The 19,300-nt window shown below is 32.3% G+C and overlaps 1 protein-coding gene across 13 annotated transcripts in view; it reads left to right on the top strand.

Moving 5' to 3' along the window:
* Positions 1–19,300, top strand: part of LOC127832026 (transcription factor Sox-13-like) — a 169,559-nt gene that overhangs the window by 110,708 nt on the left and 39,551 nt on the right. Inside the window, exon 1 of one of the 13 annotated variants that reach the window (XM_052357173.1) lies at positions 4,075–4,280. The exons of the other annotated variants lie outside the window; for them this stretch is intronic. Coding sequence (XP_052213133.1) covers positions 4,234–4,280 — 47 coding nt within the window. The 5' untranslated portion in view covers positions 4,075–4,233. Of the gene's footprint in view, positions 1–4,074; positions 4,281–19,300 lie in introns of those variants that run through there. 13 annotated transcript variants of the gene reach the window in all.

Below are 19,300 nucleotides of genomic sequence, written 5' to 3'. Positions count from 1 at the left end.
TCTGACCTTTTAAAGTCTTAGATTTTGAGACATGAGAAGTAAGAAATGTTGGTCAGGGAACAACTTATTCCTTGAAAATATTCAAACTTGAAATAACTTTTTCATCAATTATTGTTTTCTCTGGTTGTAAGAATTTATTGCCATAACCACTGAAATTGTTAATGTTGCTAAGTCCCCAGTAGCAACGGACATGTTTTATTAGAATTGAGTACATATCATCTAGCTCATTTTGAAGAATAATAACAAAAGTAGAAAGTAATAAAAACCAGAAATGATGCTTGTAAAACAATATCTTTCGAACATTAAACTGTTTTTCACTTGAGATGTTGTTGTTGTTCTTCATTGATATTTGTAAAGACAATGATACTTCAGATTTATACATGTGTGCCCAAACATAAAAATGAACTACAAGTCAGTAATTCTTGGGAACAAAGCCCAGTAGTTTGTGGAAACCCCTTCATAATTGGTGTTAGGCTTTATCTCTTGATTTTTGAAATGGGAAACCTGCTCAATAAGCCTTTGGTTGATGGCAGGGAGGCATGTGGAGGTTATATCTTGGGACAAGAAGGCATTGTTTCCAGAGAGGGTGGCGAATCCAAGGTAATCAGAGTGATAAGCATGAGATTTGTGAAAATAACTGTCTAATCTTTGCCTCAGCAAGGCATTTTAATATAAATCTTATGTTGTTGTTTTGCTAATACCACATGTTTTGTGAGTTTATAGAGCAGTGAAGTTTTTGAAGGAGTTACAAACGTTTTTGAATGAGGTTGTCAACAAAAAAGTCTCATATTTTTATTGAAGCATACAACAACAACATTGATGCAGGTGTTTCACATATAACTCGTAGGTTGTGCAAAAAAATGTGTCCTTATCATTTATTGTGTAATGAAAACTGTTGATGTCAGAAAACAAGTAACCAATCATTTCTTGTGCAATATAATGCAAGAAAGTGTTTACAACTGGGAACTTTAGGACAATGTAAAAGGGCTTTAAATGTTCAAAATCTTTCTGTTACCTTCACACCTATTCGAGTGTAAAATACATGTACTTTGTACAAGCAGGTTGCGGAGCTTTTCCATCCTGGTTTTTTAGCAAGACCTTGCTGTGACTAGTTAGCTGCTGTGACAAGAATTCTAAACCATAATGCACAAAGGTTAATTCACAGTTAACATTAATCAGAATAGATAGATAGATTTATTTCGGCATAGAAAGCATATACACAGTTCTCAACATAACATAGAATAAAATAATAAGCAATTATTAAAAACTATATCATGTACAATAAACTATGACATGCTCACCAAACCAAGGATAACACAAAAAAGAGCAAGCCCTTATTTCCATTGTGGTCCTTATTATTGGTGGCATGACAAAAAGAGGCAGACCTTAAACATAACTATGTTGACCTTAAACATAACTATGTTCATAGTAAAATAATTATTTAATGAAATAAAAAATATATATCACCGTTCAAAAGAGATCAAACTTATTATCACAGTAGTGCTCAGAAAATATCACAGGAGCTGGAAACTAAGATCAATTGATAATGTTATCAATTACTGCAACACATAGATATTTTGACAGTTGTAATTTGATGATATGAGGTATCAAGAATTATCTAAATTATCTAAATGGCAACCTTAAAGCCTTCTAACCTGTTGACCTCTGTGAGTGACTCAGGTAAAGAGTTCCAGAGTTTAATGCTGTTAAAAAAAAGGATTTGGAACCATGACATTTGACCTTGGGTAAACAATACCCACCCTTTTTACTAAGCCTAGTGCTGTAATTATGCATAGAATCTTGGGAAACAAAGTTTTCACTCAAGTAATCTGGTAAAAGGCCATTTCTTATTTTGAAGACATGACATAACATTATTTGATTTACTCTCATGTGAACTGGTAACCAGTTGAGGGACTTAAAGTGAGATTGGTCAATATGAACTCTAGAATCAAGGTCAAGAACAAACCTAATTAACTAATTTTGACAGGTTTGTAACTTATTTCTTAAAGACTGAGTTATACTATTATACCAAACAGAACAAGCATAATCATAATGACACTGACAGAATGACAGAGAATGACATAAAGGAGAGATAAAAGAGAATTACATAAAGTTAATCATTTTCAAAAAACATGTTTCAATGTCATAAGCTAGCAAGCAAGCCTTTTTACATTGTATTTATTTAATAAACTAAAATTATATAGGATCTTGATGCAAGATATACTGATTTGCATTAAGCTACAGCCATGAATGCTTATGTTTAAACATAAATCAGTAATTTACCGATGTGATTTAAACATTAAAATATCCTTTCTCCAAGTTCCTGTGGTTTAGTGATTTATTTTTCTAGTTGAATGTGACCCTTTCCCAGCAGGTAGCATTGTGTGCTGATAAGCCTGAAGTGGCTTGCACTTGATCCCTGGCTCCCCAACTTGTACTATCTTATCTTCATCCCCATGGAAAGTTATTAAGATATGACCTTTCATTATTTTTCAGCCATTAAGTTGATCTTGAAAAACAAATGAATTCACAGCATTAACTGAGTCATAGCAATTCTTGGCATTTTTATATGGTCTTCTTCAGTTTATGATTAGGTACATCAAGTTATTAACTGGCTTTGTATGCTACCAAACACATAGTTGACCTTTTTCTTATGATTGTTTTAATTGCAAAGCACATAAAAATGTTTAAATGCTACTTGGAGGAATGGCAATTGATGCTTGTCCCTATTTTCCCTTGATATTACCAACTGAGCAAAGTCATCAGCATGTATAAGCAGCAGAGACATTAGGCACAAAATTAATGTGTTGTCATAGTACTTAATGTCAACTGAAGCTCACCATTTTAGTCATGATCCATATATTTATCCAAGATTTGTTTAAAAAAATACAAAGTATATTGATAGAAATAGAACTTTTGAACAAAAATGTTTTTGTTTTTGCTGTTGTTGGAACCCCTCTTCTCCTATCCCAATGGCAGAGTTCTGTTATTGGCAAAATAGTGTATGAGGCCACTACAATAAAGCTGACCACTAATGAAGCAGTTAATGTGTTGATGGCAGATCACATCTCAGATTCCTCAACACCAGCATGGCCTGATGTCTTTATCTACATCACCTCTAACTGTAAACTTGTCCATGAACCATTTCCTGGTCTCAAGCAACATCCTTAAGTGCTTTTGACAGTGGCCTTTCCTTTGAATGGAATGGCTGAGTGTCAGTCTTGGTGATTTATATTTGACATAGTCACACCTTGGAAGAGAAAAAAAAATTTCAGGTGGTCAATTGGGGATATGATTTTTAAGAATCCATCTTAAGAATCCATCTTATTCAAAATTGAGCTTTGTAAGAATTATTGCATTTAAAATATGGGAATGTTGTTGAAGTTTTGAGTTTGCTACTCACTTTGTCATTTCATGGTGAGTAATTCATTTGTGATTATCAAGTTGTAGTTAACTGTGTTACTGTTCTTTGTTAATAATACTTTACCTGTTATACAAGTTTAAATAATGTGGGTTTTGTTTTGGTTCTCATAAATTTGAAAGCAACTTCCAAAAAACATATTTAATTGTAATCAAACCAACATTGAGTATGATTGAAATTGAAGAGCACTTGCTGGCATTATGTAAACAAGTTATTGAAATGTGCAGATTTACCAGCATGCTCTCCTTTGTAGTAGCAGCCTCCATTTAGAGCATTGTGATTATTTTGGCCTAAACATACTGCAGCAAACTGCCATCATTTTATTTTCATTCACAACTGTTGATAGTATAAACCACAGAGAAATCCTAGCAGTGGAAGCCCTCCTGAAAGTGAGTCAATGAAAAACTGAGAGCCCATGTATTCATCATCCCTGTGCCTGTGGTAGCAATGGCTGGAATCAGCTCGAAGAGGCAGCTAGATTGTGTGAAAGAGCCGATTGTTCTAGGCTCCGCCCACCATACGCAAGTGCCATGATTGCCTGCCACAATTCCTCTCTGATTGGTCCACACACATTGGGCTGTTTATGCTGCTGCTGCTACTGTGAGGCTGTATTGTTTTTCCCACCACTGATTTGCTACAGCTAAGCATATTCTATACCAACGTGCGAATGGACACAAAACCAGTTACTGGGAATTGTGTTTTCTGAGACTTTGCTTTGATGTCTGCTCAGTGATTTGATTAAATAAGGGACATCACATGAAGTTTGGGCTGTATGTTTAAAACCCTTCTTAGACTTTGTTCAGCAAGTGTCTATGTCACATACGGCAAACATGTTGGAGATATATAGCGATATTATGAGGTATTGTTGCATGTAGAATTGTATTCTCTTTATCATGCATGCATCAAATGCTATAGTGTGTAGCGGTTTTTCATCAGTTATTATAATTATATAATATAACAATACAAACCAGTACAAATAAATTGTGTGTTACTACTTGAAATGTGAAATCATTTTCAACAAAAGCCTTTTAGTAAACATATCATATAAACTTAAATAAAAAAATGTGTTAATACTACACAAAACATGCCAGTTTATATAAATATAAAATTCCTTTTTTTCAGTATTCATGTATTAAATGCATAACAAAATGCAACATTATAATTAAAGTCCAAAAATTGTGCTTTACAATTTAAAAACAAATTTCATTGTATTTTTTTAAATTAATTATGTCAAGCTAACAATTGTCCGACAGCTCACTATTTAATATATGACAACAATTACACCAACAACAACAATAATAATAATGATAATAATATATATATATATATATATATATATATATATATATATATATATATATATATATATATATATATATATATATATATATATATATATATATATATTATATCATATATAAAATAATAATATTAATATTATTATTATTATTGTTATTATTATAATGAAAGTAAGAGAAAAAGAAGACTTATAATACATAGAAATTAGTAAGAGCAAACAAAAGCATGATAATCCTATAATTGATTGTTACATTTAGGATAATTATTATTAAATCTTCCACGTTGCATAAACAGTCAGGAAAGCACGATGTATAAAAATCAATCAATAGAAAAAAATCAGATAAAAAACATTCTGTTTTGGTATTGTTATCATTGTTTTTTCCAAAGTTTTCATCACTTCTATTGACATCCTGGAAACTTAATCTAGAAAATTTATTCATTTAAACACCACAGCTATCACTTTTGTCGAGATTTCCAAACTGACTATAATCAAGGCTTCCGCTAAGATGAATTTATCAATTTGAATTATGATTCTTTTATCATCCTAAGAATTATCATTTTTTTGCCACCATGAATTCATTTAACTGACTGAGACCATATGGTAGACAATTCTGATTGCCACAGAGCGTCAATACCCATTATATATTATCATGGTAACAAAGCTATGTGAAAGCAATTGTAAAACTCATGTTATATTTGAAGCTGGTGTTGTCAATGTTTGTAACTTAACATGCTAAAAAGTATTTTGAATCTTTATTGACTCTTTTTTTAAAACATTAGATCTATATTTCCTTTAAAATTAGGACAATTTTTTAGCAGTTTTGCAAAGCTTACTTTTTTTTTAATGTTTGCTTTAATAATGAAAATATGTTATAAAATTTAACTATGTAACATTGGGCTTTATACAAAATAATACACATTGATTGTGAATCAATTGTACAATAGTTAAAACAGTTTTCCCATTTATACAACCTAACAAATAAAATCGTATTGTGTTGCATATCCTTTAGCAATTTTCTGGCCTTATTGTTGGCAGCCAGGCAGAATGAATGGCTTGGAACAGATTCATTTTAATTACTTTTTAATCAGAGAATATCTTAAAATTGAAATTTAACCAGATAAATAATTGTTAGTTTACATTTAATGAAGCCCACAATGCTGTTCATAATTAGTATACATATGTTCAGCTTAAGGGTTTATTAATGAAGATAAATATGTAATGTTTTAAATAATGTGTGTTAAATTAGGATAATTCTTCCTGCAAATTGTTTAAAATTGTGTTATTTAGGAAAGTAATGGCTTGTAGAGGTAATTAGACAATTCTTTTAAACAATGTATAATATAATGTATAAGTATGGAAGGATTTTGTTTATTGCATTAGAGAAATAATGAATGATTATTGTACAGTAAACTCTATGTCTTTTATTTGCAGACATATTATTTTATTCAAATGAAGAAACTGTTGTGTCTAAAGTGCATTCATTTCATTTCATCTTTCTGCTGTTCAGGGCAATTGTGTTACTTCAGTAAAATATTGACATTATAATGACAGCTTTAAACAATGGATTTGCTTTTATTTGCCTTTAATGATAACTTCACAAGCAAACTTTTAGTTAATTTACTTCATAAGTAAAAAAAGTAATATTGACAAATATTTAAATGCCAAATGAATAGATTATAACGCCTAACATATGTTTCATGACCTCATGTTAGAAACTTTTATGATGGTAGATAAACAACAGAAACTGAACAAATCGAAAAAAAAAAATATAGGAGACTTTTATCCTATGATAAAGAAAAAAAAATAGGAGACTTTTATCCTATGATAAAATGATTTAGGTATTATATAACTTGAAATGACTTAAGCCACTGTCATTTTGGCAACTTTGAATTCCAACTCGTCTAGAATGTGAGTTATTTGACAGTCATGGGGAAATAATGGTGCGTTGCTGCTAACTAAATGGTGATCTCTAATTTAACAGTAAATGTTGCAGCAGCCCAGCTTTTCATTTTCAAGATGGAAGAGATAATGTCAAGCACCCATAAGACTTGTCAGGTCTGCTTGACTTGGAGTCAGAGCAGAGGGCCTCAGACTTGATGGAGGCTGTTTGGAACCTTCTATTTAAGCCCCGTTCTTAGAAAACTGTGTGTAAAGTGTCATCCCAGGTTAGCCTGTGCAGTTCGCTCAGGCTAATCAGGAACGAAACTTTCTGCTCTTATGGAATTTTTGGTTCAAAGGAATTGTTTTCGAAAGGAAAACCAGTGTAGGTGGAAAGTTTTGTCCCAGATTAGCCTGTGCTTATCAAATGGTGTAATTCAGCCAAAGAAAACAGTGTTAAATATGTTGTTGTTTTTTTTTTAGGTCAGATTGTTGTTGTTTTACTTATGCGGTTCAAATATTATTTCGAATAATTATGATATTTTACCCTTTACATGTTAAGAATCTAGCTGAATTTATATTGGTGTGAGGTATACATATTAAAGGAAAATTAGGAATTTGTGTTAATAGTAGTTTGTTCAGAAACAATTGCTGCTGAAGAATTATGGTTAAACATGATAAAAATATATTTGTGTATAAAGCTTGAGAAAGAAATCATATTTAAAAAAGCAAAGATTACCTATTGAAACTGATATGATACAGAATGATGACTAAATTTGTAAACTTATTTATACAAAGGATAATAAACTCTTAGACAAAAAATGTAGTATTGTTGATAATGTTAAGTTGGCACTGAAATTCATCCATTCCCACTTGGAAGCAAAGTGACAATGATTATATGCAAACAGCATATAGTATAAAGTAACTCGCAGTCTGTTCAGGTGTTATGCTGTTTGCTGCTCATCAGTATCTAAGGGTTAGAAATAAAGCCTTTAACACTTGAATCTAGTAAGAAAGGTCTTGAATAAAAGTTAATTTTCTAAGGGACTACAAATGTGTAAAAATATGTTTCTAAGTGGTTAAGGGTTAAATACCCGTTCTTGTCAAAAAGATCTGCAGCTGTAGTACGGTGGCTGAGTGATCTCCATGTTCAGTGTAATGCTTTATCAGGTTCTTTATCAACTGCTGTTTTTTGCTTTTATCATGGATAAAAGCCCTGATAAATCTAATTATTAGCTCCTGGATAAAATGCCTGTCTGTGGTAAGAAAAGCAAGCCCACAACGGCAGCCTCTAAATAAGAGCCTTGATGACAGAAGCAAGCCGTCCTATATTGTTTATGCTTGAATTCCTGACTATAATCTTTTTATCTTAGGCTGCATTTTCATTGGTCTCACCAGTACAAAATGCATTTAAATGCACTCAAAAGAATACAGGTTTCACTGCAGGGTGGCAAAGCCAGAGGCAGGCTTATCATGGGATGTGTTCATTGGCACAAAGTAAAGATTTCCCCCATTTTTGTGGCTCCTAAAAGCTAGAAGAGAATTGTGTTGAAAATTATTTTTTGATATTGAATGATTTTATTTATTAAATCCCACCATAAAATACTTAAAAATTGCAGAATTTAATACAGTGCTGCTAGTTTATTTATTGTCAATGTTGATGAACTGAGCTTTCTTGTCTTATTTTTAAACAAATTCGCAAATATTATTTAGAGAATGTCATCTGTAAGATCAGCAATTGAAATGTTAGCATTTGAAAAGTGAGAATATGTTTCATATGCTAAAAACATAAAAATACATGTTTCTTTTATTATTTCTTGCAAAACATAGTATACATTTAAATAATGACCATTATTGTATTTTAGAAAGCATGATATTTTGATTATACCCCATAAAGTAACCTTATTGTCACTGAGTAAGCAGCAATTTAGATTAACCCATAAATGCCTAGCGTCTAGAAAAAAGGCCTTGGCAAACTGCGTAGACCCAGATGAGACGCCGCATGATGCGGCGTCTCATCAGGGTCTGCGCTGTTTGCTTAAAGGAATTTCTGTCAGAAATATTCTAAATATAGAAATAAATATACTAGACATCCCTAATTTGGAAATAAATTGATCCAATTTAGAAGTATGGGAGAGTCCACTAGGCATACATGGGCTAAACAATGACAATGCTCAAGATTCCTTCAGGTACTGACTCACTCATTGGAATAAGAAATAGTTGTACATGTATACAACTTTTACAAAAGAATCCCATGATAAGGCATGTTCGCATTCTTCATCATTGCCTCAGCCACTGATTTCTGTCACTGCTATCATCGGAGACTCACCGTCCAACATCACCACTGAGACAAAGGCTCTCTTGTCTCAATGCTTATTATCACAAGCTGAAATCTGTATGCAAGCTTCGGGCATATCATAAACCCACCTTTAAGTTGGTTGGAGGATTTCTGAGAATATATATCAAAGAGAATATGATTCACTCCGCTTATCGTAAATAATAATTATTATGGGGGTGTAAGATAATGAAAATGATGTTTGTAGTGTTTTAACCAAACTTTCAAATTTACAGGCTTATTATTTTCAAAGAGGAATGCCTTTAATAACACTGGCAACAGTTGGTCTTTTGTTATCGGCTTTTTATACTGAAGTATAAATTGCTGAGATAATTAAATGTTGCAAGAAGTCAGTGCCCAACAATGTTTTATTTCACATTGCAAATTTTCAGTGAATCATTCTCCAAAATATTAATTCAACCTTAAAAAAAAATCTGCTTGTATCAAACATAACTTTACTTGTTTTATTAGGTTACAAGATTGTCATATTTAGTGTTGTTGTTGTTTTTCAGTTCCACCAAAATAAATTGCTGATCAAATATATATTAATTGTCAATTAGAACAAGTTAAGTGTTAATTGTTGGTATATAAATTAGGTATACTTTTTTTTACTTCATTCATATAATGACTAACTGCCTTGAAATAATGTACTGTTATTAACATATTTATTCTTGATTCAGATCAAGCCTGGTATTAGACCATGTTCCTATCCTTGTAAATTACTTCCTTCATCGTGGGCTGTAGGAAGGCTCTTGCCTGCAGGAACTATAATCACTGACAGCTGAATGTCCCTACTTAACTGTTTAACTGTGACAATATTGGTGGAACATGGTGACAATCAGCGGATGACATTGATTCCAGTTTTGAGACAATTGTCCCCGTCTTGTTTTTACGCCATTAGATTGAACAGTTAGCAGATCTGTGATTGCGAATCACATGTTCCAATTAATGGTTCATTTCTTTCGTTTGTCCCTAATTGAATGATATTGTATTCAAATTGTTATATATTGATAAAAAGGGTTAATGAATTCTCTCTTAAATGTTGATGTTTATGTTCAGGAACTAAACTTCTTTAGGCTATTTACAGTTTTAATGTAATTTTTCTTAAAAAGTGGATTTTAGATAACTGTTTTGAGCAGTTGTAAATAAACTTGAAATTTAAGATCCTATTTCAGCACTATTTCAAATACAAAAAACTGACATTAATTGAACATGTATAACATGACTACTTATCACAATATTGGTTCGTTAAGTTCTTCTCAATACTGTTATATATCTCAAGCATGTTAATTCTGACCTTCAGACTTTCTGTCTATATTGTTAAACCTTTCCTCAAAAAAGCCACAAGTCATGGAACACATTGTACTTAAGAATGGTAAATTGGTATGTCTTTATTTTCTATAAAACATTTTTTCTAGGAAGCCTTGAAAGTTAAGTCTGTAACTAACACTTTAAGTGACAATTCCACGATTCCAGCATAAGGGCAATAAAAGATTTACATTACATTAATGACAAGAAAACTTGCCTCTGAAGAGGGATTCACTGCTCTCAGATTATCACCTTCAGTGACAGGACAATTAGTTGCCGTCACCATTATGGCTGCTATTGTCACAATAATGTGATGCTACAGACAAATGAGCAGTCCCTGAACTGAAAGCTGGGGATCTTTGAACAGTCATCTGGAAGATTGAAGAGGCAGTCACTTGGAAAAAAAGAGACAATTTTCTCAGAGTCATTAAATGATTTCATATTAACTTCTTTAAAAAAATTAATGTTTGTTGTAATTTTTAAAGAATATATAGATTGTGACTGTATTTTTTTTTCAATATTTCTTTGCTTTGTGGGGATTCTAGATATGTGAAACTTATATTTTAATGAAAATAATTATACAATATATTACGGAGGCCATTAAAAAGTAATTTGTTGTGTAGGTATGTTTGTTATTTATGGTATCAAATTCTTCTAACAATTTCTAGACACAGATTGACTCATGTCACATAACTTTAAAACGACTTGTTCCCAGATATTTGGTTTAAAACAAAATTCTCAATACATTTATTTACAAACAAAACTGTAACATTTGGATTGTTTAATAAAAAGGAAAAAAGAAGATAGAAAAGTATTTTCCCTCGCTCGAATATAGGATTTCTCAAAGCTAACTCTTAGACAGGCTTTTGAAATTGTTCACTTTTTCAACTGCTTAAATGTTGGTTACACATTTTTGCCAAATTATTGCTGACAAATACTTTAATTATTTGCCTGATTTAGATTTATGAGTATCCATAAACAAACTGATACTTATACAAATCTTAATCAAGAGTTTTTTTAAATATAATGCTTTAAACCTAACTCTTTGAATCTATGACCATTTTGCCAAACTGTGTACAGGGACCTTTAAAACAAGGTGCTTCTGCATGTCATAGCTCATCCATTCTGACACATGTAAGTGTCCTCAACTTGTAAATACCATTGTTTTATTTGTGACAACAAAGGAGATGTTTGTTTGAAACACTTTGCCTCTGAGGAAAGGCGAAAGATGTGTTTCTCTCATCTCAATTGTTATTTTCAAGGTTGCATGTGACATGACAAATAACGGACCTTAGATGCTATTGTTTGTAGGCAACATAATAAATGTTTGTATTTCATGAATTCATGATGATTATTACCGATTTCCTGGTATATTCCTATCATGTTTTCAACAAACACCATTACATGTGGTTTCTGTTACAATGTTAAAATCATGATTTTAAGGGCTTATAATGTACATGTATATGTAAATTTTCAACTTCCCCTATTAAAAAATGTCTGTTTTGTTCTAATTATAAATTGATCACAGCAATTTAAATTTGTATAAAAAACTCTTAATAATTAATAAGGATACATTACCATTAGCTCCTTATCAATGTTGTGTTTGATTGTCACCTGATGAATGGAACCTTTAAAACAATCAACGTCTGTTTGATTGGATAGTGTTTGTCAGGCATGCCCAGGTTCAACAAGTGTCTGACAATCTATCTTAATGAGAGTGTATCATGATGCAAAAGATTTGAAGACAATGTTAGAAGTGGCAACATTGAGAAAACTATCACATTGTCACCTGTATCATATGAACCGAATTTCCTGTCTATAAGGCAGTCTCTAATTAGTGTCGTTAACGAGCTAAAGAGAAACAGATACATTAGATTTCTTTAGCATTCTTCTTTCTAAGGTTTCATTGTGGCCATTCAGTGCAGTAACTATTGTATCCATTTTGAGACGTAATACGATATGACTTTTAAGTAACTGTTTTAAACGGCACAATTACCCCCTTTTGTTCAGTCCATTCAAACCTTTGTTTTTAAATTGATTCTGTTTTTTCTCATGTTAACTGTTTACTTTTAATGAATTAATAAACAGAGTTAATTCTGATTACTTATGCAGAAATAGAGAAAACAATGAGTACACTAATACAGTCTTATAAGAATTATAAATGATTATGTTAAAATGCATTTATAATCAAACTAAATGCTTTTTTTATTTGCTCGATTACCTTGCGCTAGAAAGATCCCTTAATGATCAAATATTTACAACATTGATTTTAATCCTTAAATTGTGCATGCCTAAATTCACTCTGATCACGCGGTAATGATGAAATCCTGTGAGTGGCGTGCAGTTTACCTTAAGTCGTCCATTTGTTCTAATTACAGATCACAATTACAGAAGCCTATTAGTTAGTGCCTTTATAGTTGCCACTGATTGACAATTTCATTGCTGACAACACACCTTGTTAATGTAATCTGGCTTTTATTAAAGGAATTGTTTCACTGCAATATAGCAATAATACAAGGCTTTAATGAAAGATTAGATCCAAAGTCTTGTTTTAGAAAGGAAGTTTTATGAAGGAAAAACACAATAATCACATCCTATTTACCCTTGTTAGGTTTGTAATTAGTGGTTGACAGGGAAAGCAAGGCTTGTTGAGTATAATTGTCGTTAATTGGGGCAAAGTCGTTCCTGTTGTGTAATATAAAAAGAAGTTTGATCTTAAACCTTTACTACTTAGATACCTATTTTGAGGCATTTGTGGTCCCTTAGAAAGCTAAATATAATTAAAGACCTTTCTTATTAGATTCAAGTTTTAAAGGCATCATTTCCAACCCTAAGATACTGATGAGTAGCAAACAGCATAAAACCTGAGCAGACGGTGAGTTACTCGCAGGCAATTCTGGTTTTATGCTGTTTGCACATAGCCATTGTCACTTTGCTTCTGAGTGTGAAAGGGTTAATCCTTCAGATTTGAATTAGTGGTTGACAGTCCAATTGTTCCTAAAAACTTTAATGCTTATAAATATTTTACATATATAAGCCTTTTTCATAGAAAAAAATGTCTTCATGACAGACAAATATTTCCTTTAAGATCTTTATGTGGAATAAGCATTTGATTAGTATCTTTTCTGATTACTTGATGTATAACATTAAAAAAGAAAATGAAATGGATCTTAACTGGTTATATATCATATATTATAGTATCAAAGCTTAAAAGAATGTGTTTTTTATATAATATAAAAAAACAACAAGCATTAAGCACAGTTAAAAGTGTCATAATAATACTTCCACTTGTTGTTGTCTTGACAAAAAAATGTCATAATGTTTCAGTCGGAGCATTAAATTGTTGGCAAGATGTAACCGATACCTGCAATATCGATATCATTCCATCACAATTTATACCCTCTAATTATAGGGTTGTAGCCATGTTATTGTGTTGCCAGCAGTTGATGATTGTCCATGAGCAAAGGGCGTTGATTCGATAATTTGATATTATCACTGTAGTAAAGGGACAAAGCCCCGCTGGGTGCAATGGGTGCTTCTTCCATATATGTGGTGACTTAATTCAACTTGTACTTATCATTTTCTTTCGTATTTAGAAACTTGGCAATATTCTGATTGTTTGAATGTATGACAAAGGATGAAATAGGATAACCAGGGATCATATTTTCCAGCAACATCAATCGGTCTGGATTTAAATGGGGAAAAAGTGTCCGAAAATTTTTATCCGAAATTATGACAAATTACGTTAAAATATATACCATTGATTTTGCCATTCTTGAAGAGGGTATAATAATGTACAAGTTAAATTGCCTTATGCATTTTTTTAAACGGAACATACGAGTTTTTTCAATTGGTTTTATCATTAGCTATTTCATTGTTGTTTCGGTAACTGTTTTATCTGACTTTTCATCGTTGTCAATGATTATTAATCCAATGTTTTAAATCATTGTCGACTCGATAATAGCTTACACACATGCATTGAATCTAACAAATGTCTGTGCGTAGGTCCGCTACTGGCAATAATAAAACCAAATAGTTGAAAAACAATTCGTGTACGTTATAGTTTGTTGTCGAATAAACCACGGCCGATAGTTAAGATGCGTAGGGATTAAATCACGAGTGCGAAGCACGAGTGATTAAAAACCACGCATCTTAACTTCCGGTAGTGGGTTATTCAACGAAAAACAATAAAGTACACAAATTATTTCGATTCTAACACGATACTAAAGATTTATACAATGTATATTATTTTTCTTGTGTACTATTTTATGTGAAGTTCCGCCCATAAAAATAACTTTTGGCTGTTCTGTCAATCAAAACCGCAACTTTCATTCATTTATTGCCGGATTATTACGCTGGTGGAAAATGTATCGGCATGTATTGTTTAGTTACAGGGCGTGCTTTCAGTGTATAAGGTCCGCCCACAATTATTGCACAATATCCGATTTTCTTCTTTGTTAATATGAAAGTTTACTGACTGTATCATGCATGAAATGCACAATTTCCACGAGGATAACATCGAGGTTTTAATCTCCGAAGTAACTGTCCATGATTTTATCGTGGACGAGCACACATTATGAACGGATTAGTGTGCTAGGTATAAGCCAGTGAAATTATCGATTGATATTGACACTGGGTTATTCACGCTTGACTGATACACAACTGCGCGAATCTTCGTTGTATGGGGTCATACGCTGATACTAGTCGGCTGAGGTGCAATAGACTGGTCCTGACTGGTTTAGAGACTGCAATGAATGGTTTATCACACCTAATCGAGATAAGAATGTAATTAGGGTATGCTAGCATGTGCACTGCGTAATCGATTTCATGACATGGGAATTTTAGCAAACAGAATAGGACCGACTCTTTGAGATTTTCAATCAGTCTTTCATGACCCCAATCTGTCTAGGACCGACAAAACCGAAAAAAAATATGATCCCTGGCGATAACCATTGTTTAATTGTAAAATCATTTAAATTTCAATGCATTATTTGTTTCTGAGTTCAAACTAGTTTTACTTATGCAAAATATAATTATTTCAAATTCTATATAATTGCATCTATATTATTATATTATAAAATGATAAATTTACATTTGTCTTTTTCACTTAAAATTGTATAATGGAAAAAAACTTTAAAAAAATGATTATTTTATTGTGTATGCATGCAAAACAATAGCAACAAATGTGTGTTACTGTAACAAACAGCTCTGTTAAAATGTATCAAATCTTTGTTTGTAACACATTTTTATGAATGAATGTAGTTCTCTTAAATAAAGAAGGTATACTTTTACTTTATAAATAAAGATCAAAGGTGAGCAATGATTTTTGGGTTGAAAGTTGATGAAATTGAAAATATTTCAAACAAAGTACTAGTAATTGAAATCCAATTGAATTTGTGTTCTTTACTAACAAGTTTACATTTGGCAAAAATCCCAAGGATGCTTTGTAATATTGGTTTATTGAGGTTTCAATACCAGGGTATCTTGTCTGTTTAACCCTTACAGTGCGGGAACCGAGTTGTGAATGCCTTTGCAAACAGTTTGGATCCAGATGAGACGCCACAGAACGTGGCGTCTCATCTGGATCCAAACTGTTTGCTATTCTGATAGTATTCTTTGAAAAAAAATCGAAGAAAATGCTTATTTTAGAAATTCAGCAGACGACATTTTAGCAGACGACAAATTACCCAGCATGCAAAGGGTTAACCCTTTCCTTGACAGCCATTTAGCCAATATAAGCCTCTCCAGTTACCACAAGACCTAGATGCTGCAGTATGTGTGTTTTCACCATCTTTACTTATTAAAATTGGGCTATTCATTCTTTCTCTCTCTCCTCCTTAAAAAACAATACAAAGAATAACATACAATAACAACATCATATGAATGATATAAATTAATAATAAGCACAGTAATGTAACAAAAAACATAGTAATCTAATACTATAAAACAAATCCAAGTTCTTTTGGATTAACTCATTCTTGTTCTTTCATTTATATTTTTGCATATCAACCATCATTGTTTACTTTTTCTTAAAAGTACAAAGTCAGCCGTGGGAAAATCTATTTTAAAACGGATTGACCTACTGGCAATCCTTAATAAGAAATTTCGGCCAATCAGCGCCATCGTTATATAAGCGCATCAACCAATTAAAACGCCGCTTTTTAACCGCGTTAGGCCTATTCACTGTATAGCACTGCGTCTTTTTAACGCTTCATATAAAGGTTATATATTTTTAAACCAATAGATTTTTATTAAGGCACCGCACCAACACTGCAAAGTTTTATATTTATACCAATGGTACAGCCCAGTAAAATCGGGCTGTCCATTTTATGGCCGTTTTCGGCTTTTTATGCAGAGTTCTATGTTAAGCAGTGTGCTCGGGCAATGGTTTTTAACCGAAGTCCCGAGGGTAAATAACCCCAATAGTCAGTCAGACAAGACCTAGCTGCCTGCTGACCAGTGGCTGATAGCCATCTTATCAATATCAGTACCCCATCTTTACAGGCATTATTGGAAAAACGCTGTTTTATGACCCTCATTGCTTTTAAACCTGATATTCTCATAAAAATTGAAATATAATTGAAAAATACACAATATGAAAGTTTAAGCTAATAAAATTTCCTTTCCTGTGGTGTAAACTGTATGTTTATACCTTAATTTATTGGTCAGTTATAGTCATGCAAAGTTGACCGTTGTGTGTTTTACTGCATTTAAATGCAAATCTCTTTCCAGCTCATATAGAAACTTTGCGAAGTTGGTGTGTTGAATCAAATACAAATAATTATATTTTGGAATATTAATTTTTTTTTCTTACTTTCCAAACTACAATTCTTCTTTCTTGAAGATTTTTTTATTTTATAAATTCATTCTGCAAGCCTCAAAATTCATGTAAATTCTTATAAATAACTATAGAAAAACACAGAGTTTCTCAAACAATTTCATGCATTTTCAAAATAAATTGTATTATTTCTTATAAAATTCGTACGATACTTGGTATTTCTATTACATTAATATACCTATTGATTTATAAACATTTATAGATACCGGTAACAATTTAATTGGATGTTGCATAATGTGTCATGAATATTCATATAATTAATTTGCATTTTGCATTTTATTATCGATCGAAATCCGGCAATGTCGGCGTCTTCAATAAGTCTTCAATTTGTGTATTTATTTGCAAAATTCCAAGTTTATTATCAAATACTCCAGTTTATCTGATCGCCGACATATAACTTTATAACCCAGAAGTCGCCAACAAACCCGTGTATTTGTGTACCAAATTACAAAACGCCGAGGTAACATGGCACGCGCGCCAATGTCATCTGAAGACTACTGCTGCGTCAGGTAAACATGTTTATTCAAAGTGTCTAGAACCCGTGTTTCTTATCCCTAAATGTTAGATTAGCATGTGCGCTATTAATTATTATTGGTCAGTTCAAAGGCATATTGAAGACCGCCGACTGCGTCTTTGTTTTATTGCCCAATCAAGCACCGATAATCCAATATCCTGTGTATTACAAACACAAACTTTAGATAAGCACGTGTCGTTTGTAAAAACATTTTAGTGTACATGCCATTTAACATATTGATGTAATAGTCGTATATGATCTCAGAAACAAACATTTACGATATAATGGAATCAAACAACAATAAGAATGAAATCGATTTACACCCAAATGATATTATATCCCTATGGGACGTGTTTATTTTTGCGACATTTTTAACGAGTTATTAATACGTTTTCGGAAAATGTCCAAATTAAATATGGTTCGAGAATAGCAGTTATTTTAGGACATTACGAAATGCCTGAAGCGCGCACATCCCGGAACGTGATTTACGCATGTCAAATGGTAAACCCTCGTCTTGATTGGTCGCCAATTGCATCATAACTTTAAATAGCAACATTACCGGATGTTTACTCGACAGTTTAGAAAAATGTTGAAAGCAGGTGTATATGCATTTCTGTTACACTTAAAACGTCATTTTAAGCATTTAAATAGCAAATTAAATCGTGACGCGTAAAAACGCGTATATATCAGGTAATAGATTGGGTAGTAGAAATGCGTAGATAACAGGGAATCAATACAGGCGTAGATAAGCGTATTTGACACGGAATCGATAGGGTCGTAGAAACGCGTACCTGTCAAGGAAAGGGTTAAACAAGGAAATAGCATTGATAGTTTGACAGTCGATGATAAGCTGTAATTTTATGAGGTAGTCAACTGTCAGACTATTAAGAAATTACAGTTAATGTTTTGAAAAGAAATGTCCAACAGCTTATTAGATGTAATGTTATGCATAGTATGTCACAGATATTTATTAAAACATGTAATGAATTATTCAATAGTAGATCTAAAACATAATGAGATTGATAATAACGAAAAGAACAAGACTTAAGAACTGCACAAATAAGTTGATGATGAATAGTTTTTAAATTATACAAAAAGAAGTTTGCCTAATCAAAGTTAATATTGCAAGAGAAACAATTTCATATATCTAACCTTAATAACTAGTTGTAACGGAATGTGTGTTTTTTTGTTGTGGGCCACTTTTTCACTGAACCTTTTTAGTGTAGGACTTTATAGCATGTTTGGGTCAGAGTTGACTGCTCTGGGTGGCTTTAACCCTTTGCATACTAGGAAATTTGTCGTCTGCTAAAATGTTGTCTGCTGAATTTCTAAAATTAGCATTTTCTTCGATTTTTTTCAAAGAATACTATCAGAATAGCAAACAGTTTGGATCCTGATGAGACGCCACGTTTTGTGGCGTCTCATCTGGATCCAAACTGTTTGCAAAGGCCTTCAAAATTCGGTTCCAGCACCGAAAGAGTTAAGATAATCAAACAAAATCCCACTGTGAACATGCCGGCAGTGTGGCTCCAAAATGGTCTGCCTTCTGATCATGTGTTTACCCCTCAAGCTGTCAAGGGCCTTCAACTAAACTTTGTTGTACAAACAATTGGTCACTGTCCTTACAAACACAATTAGTCCCAAACACAATTATTTAGTATGACTCGTCTTAATAATTTGTGCTAGGGTACTAACTTTCTCTAACA

This window comes from Dreissena polymorpha, chromosome 1 (genome assembly GCF_020536995.1).
Source record: "Dreissena polymorpha isolate Duluth1 chromosome 1, UMN_Dpol_1.0, whole genome shotgun sequence".
Lineage (NCBI taxonomy): Eukaryota > Metazoa > Mollusca > Bivalvia > Myida > Dreissenidae > Dreissena > Dreissena polymorpha.
This window is presented reverse-complemented; position numbering and strand designations above follow the sequence as displayed.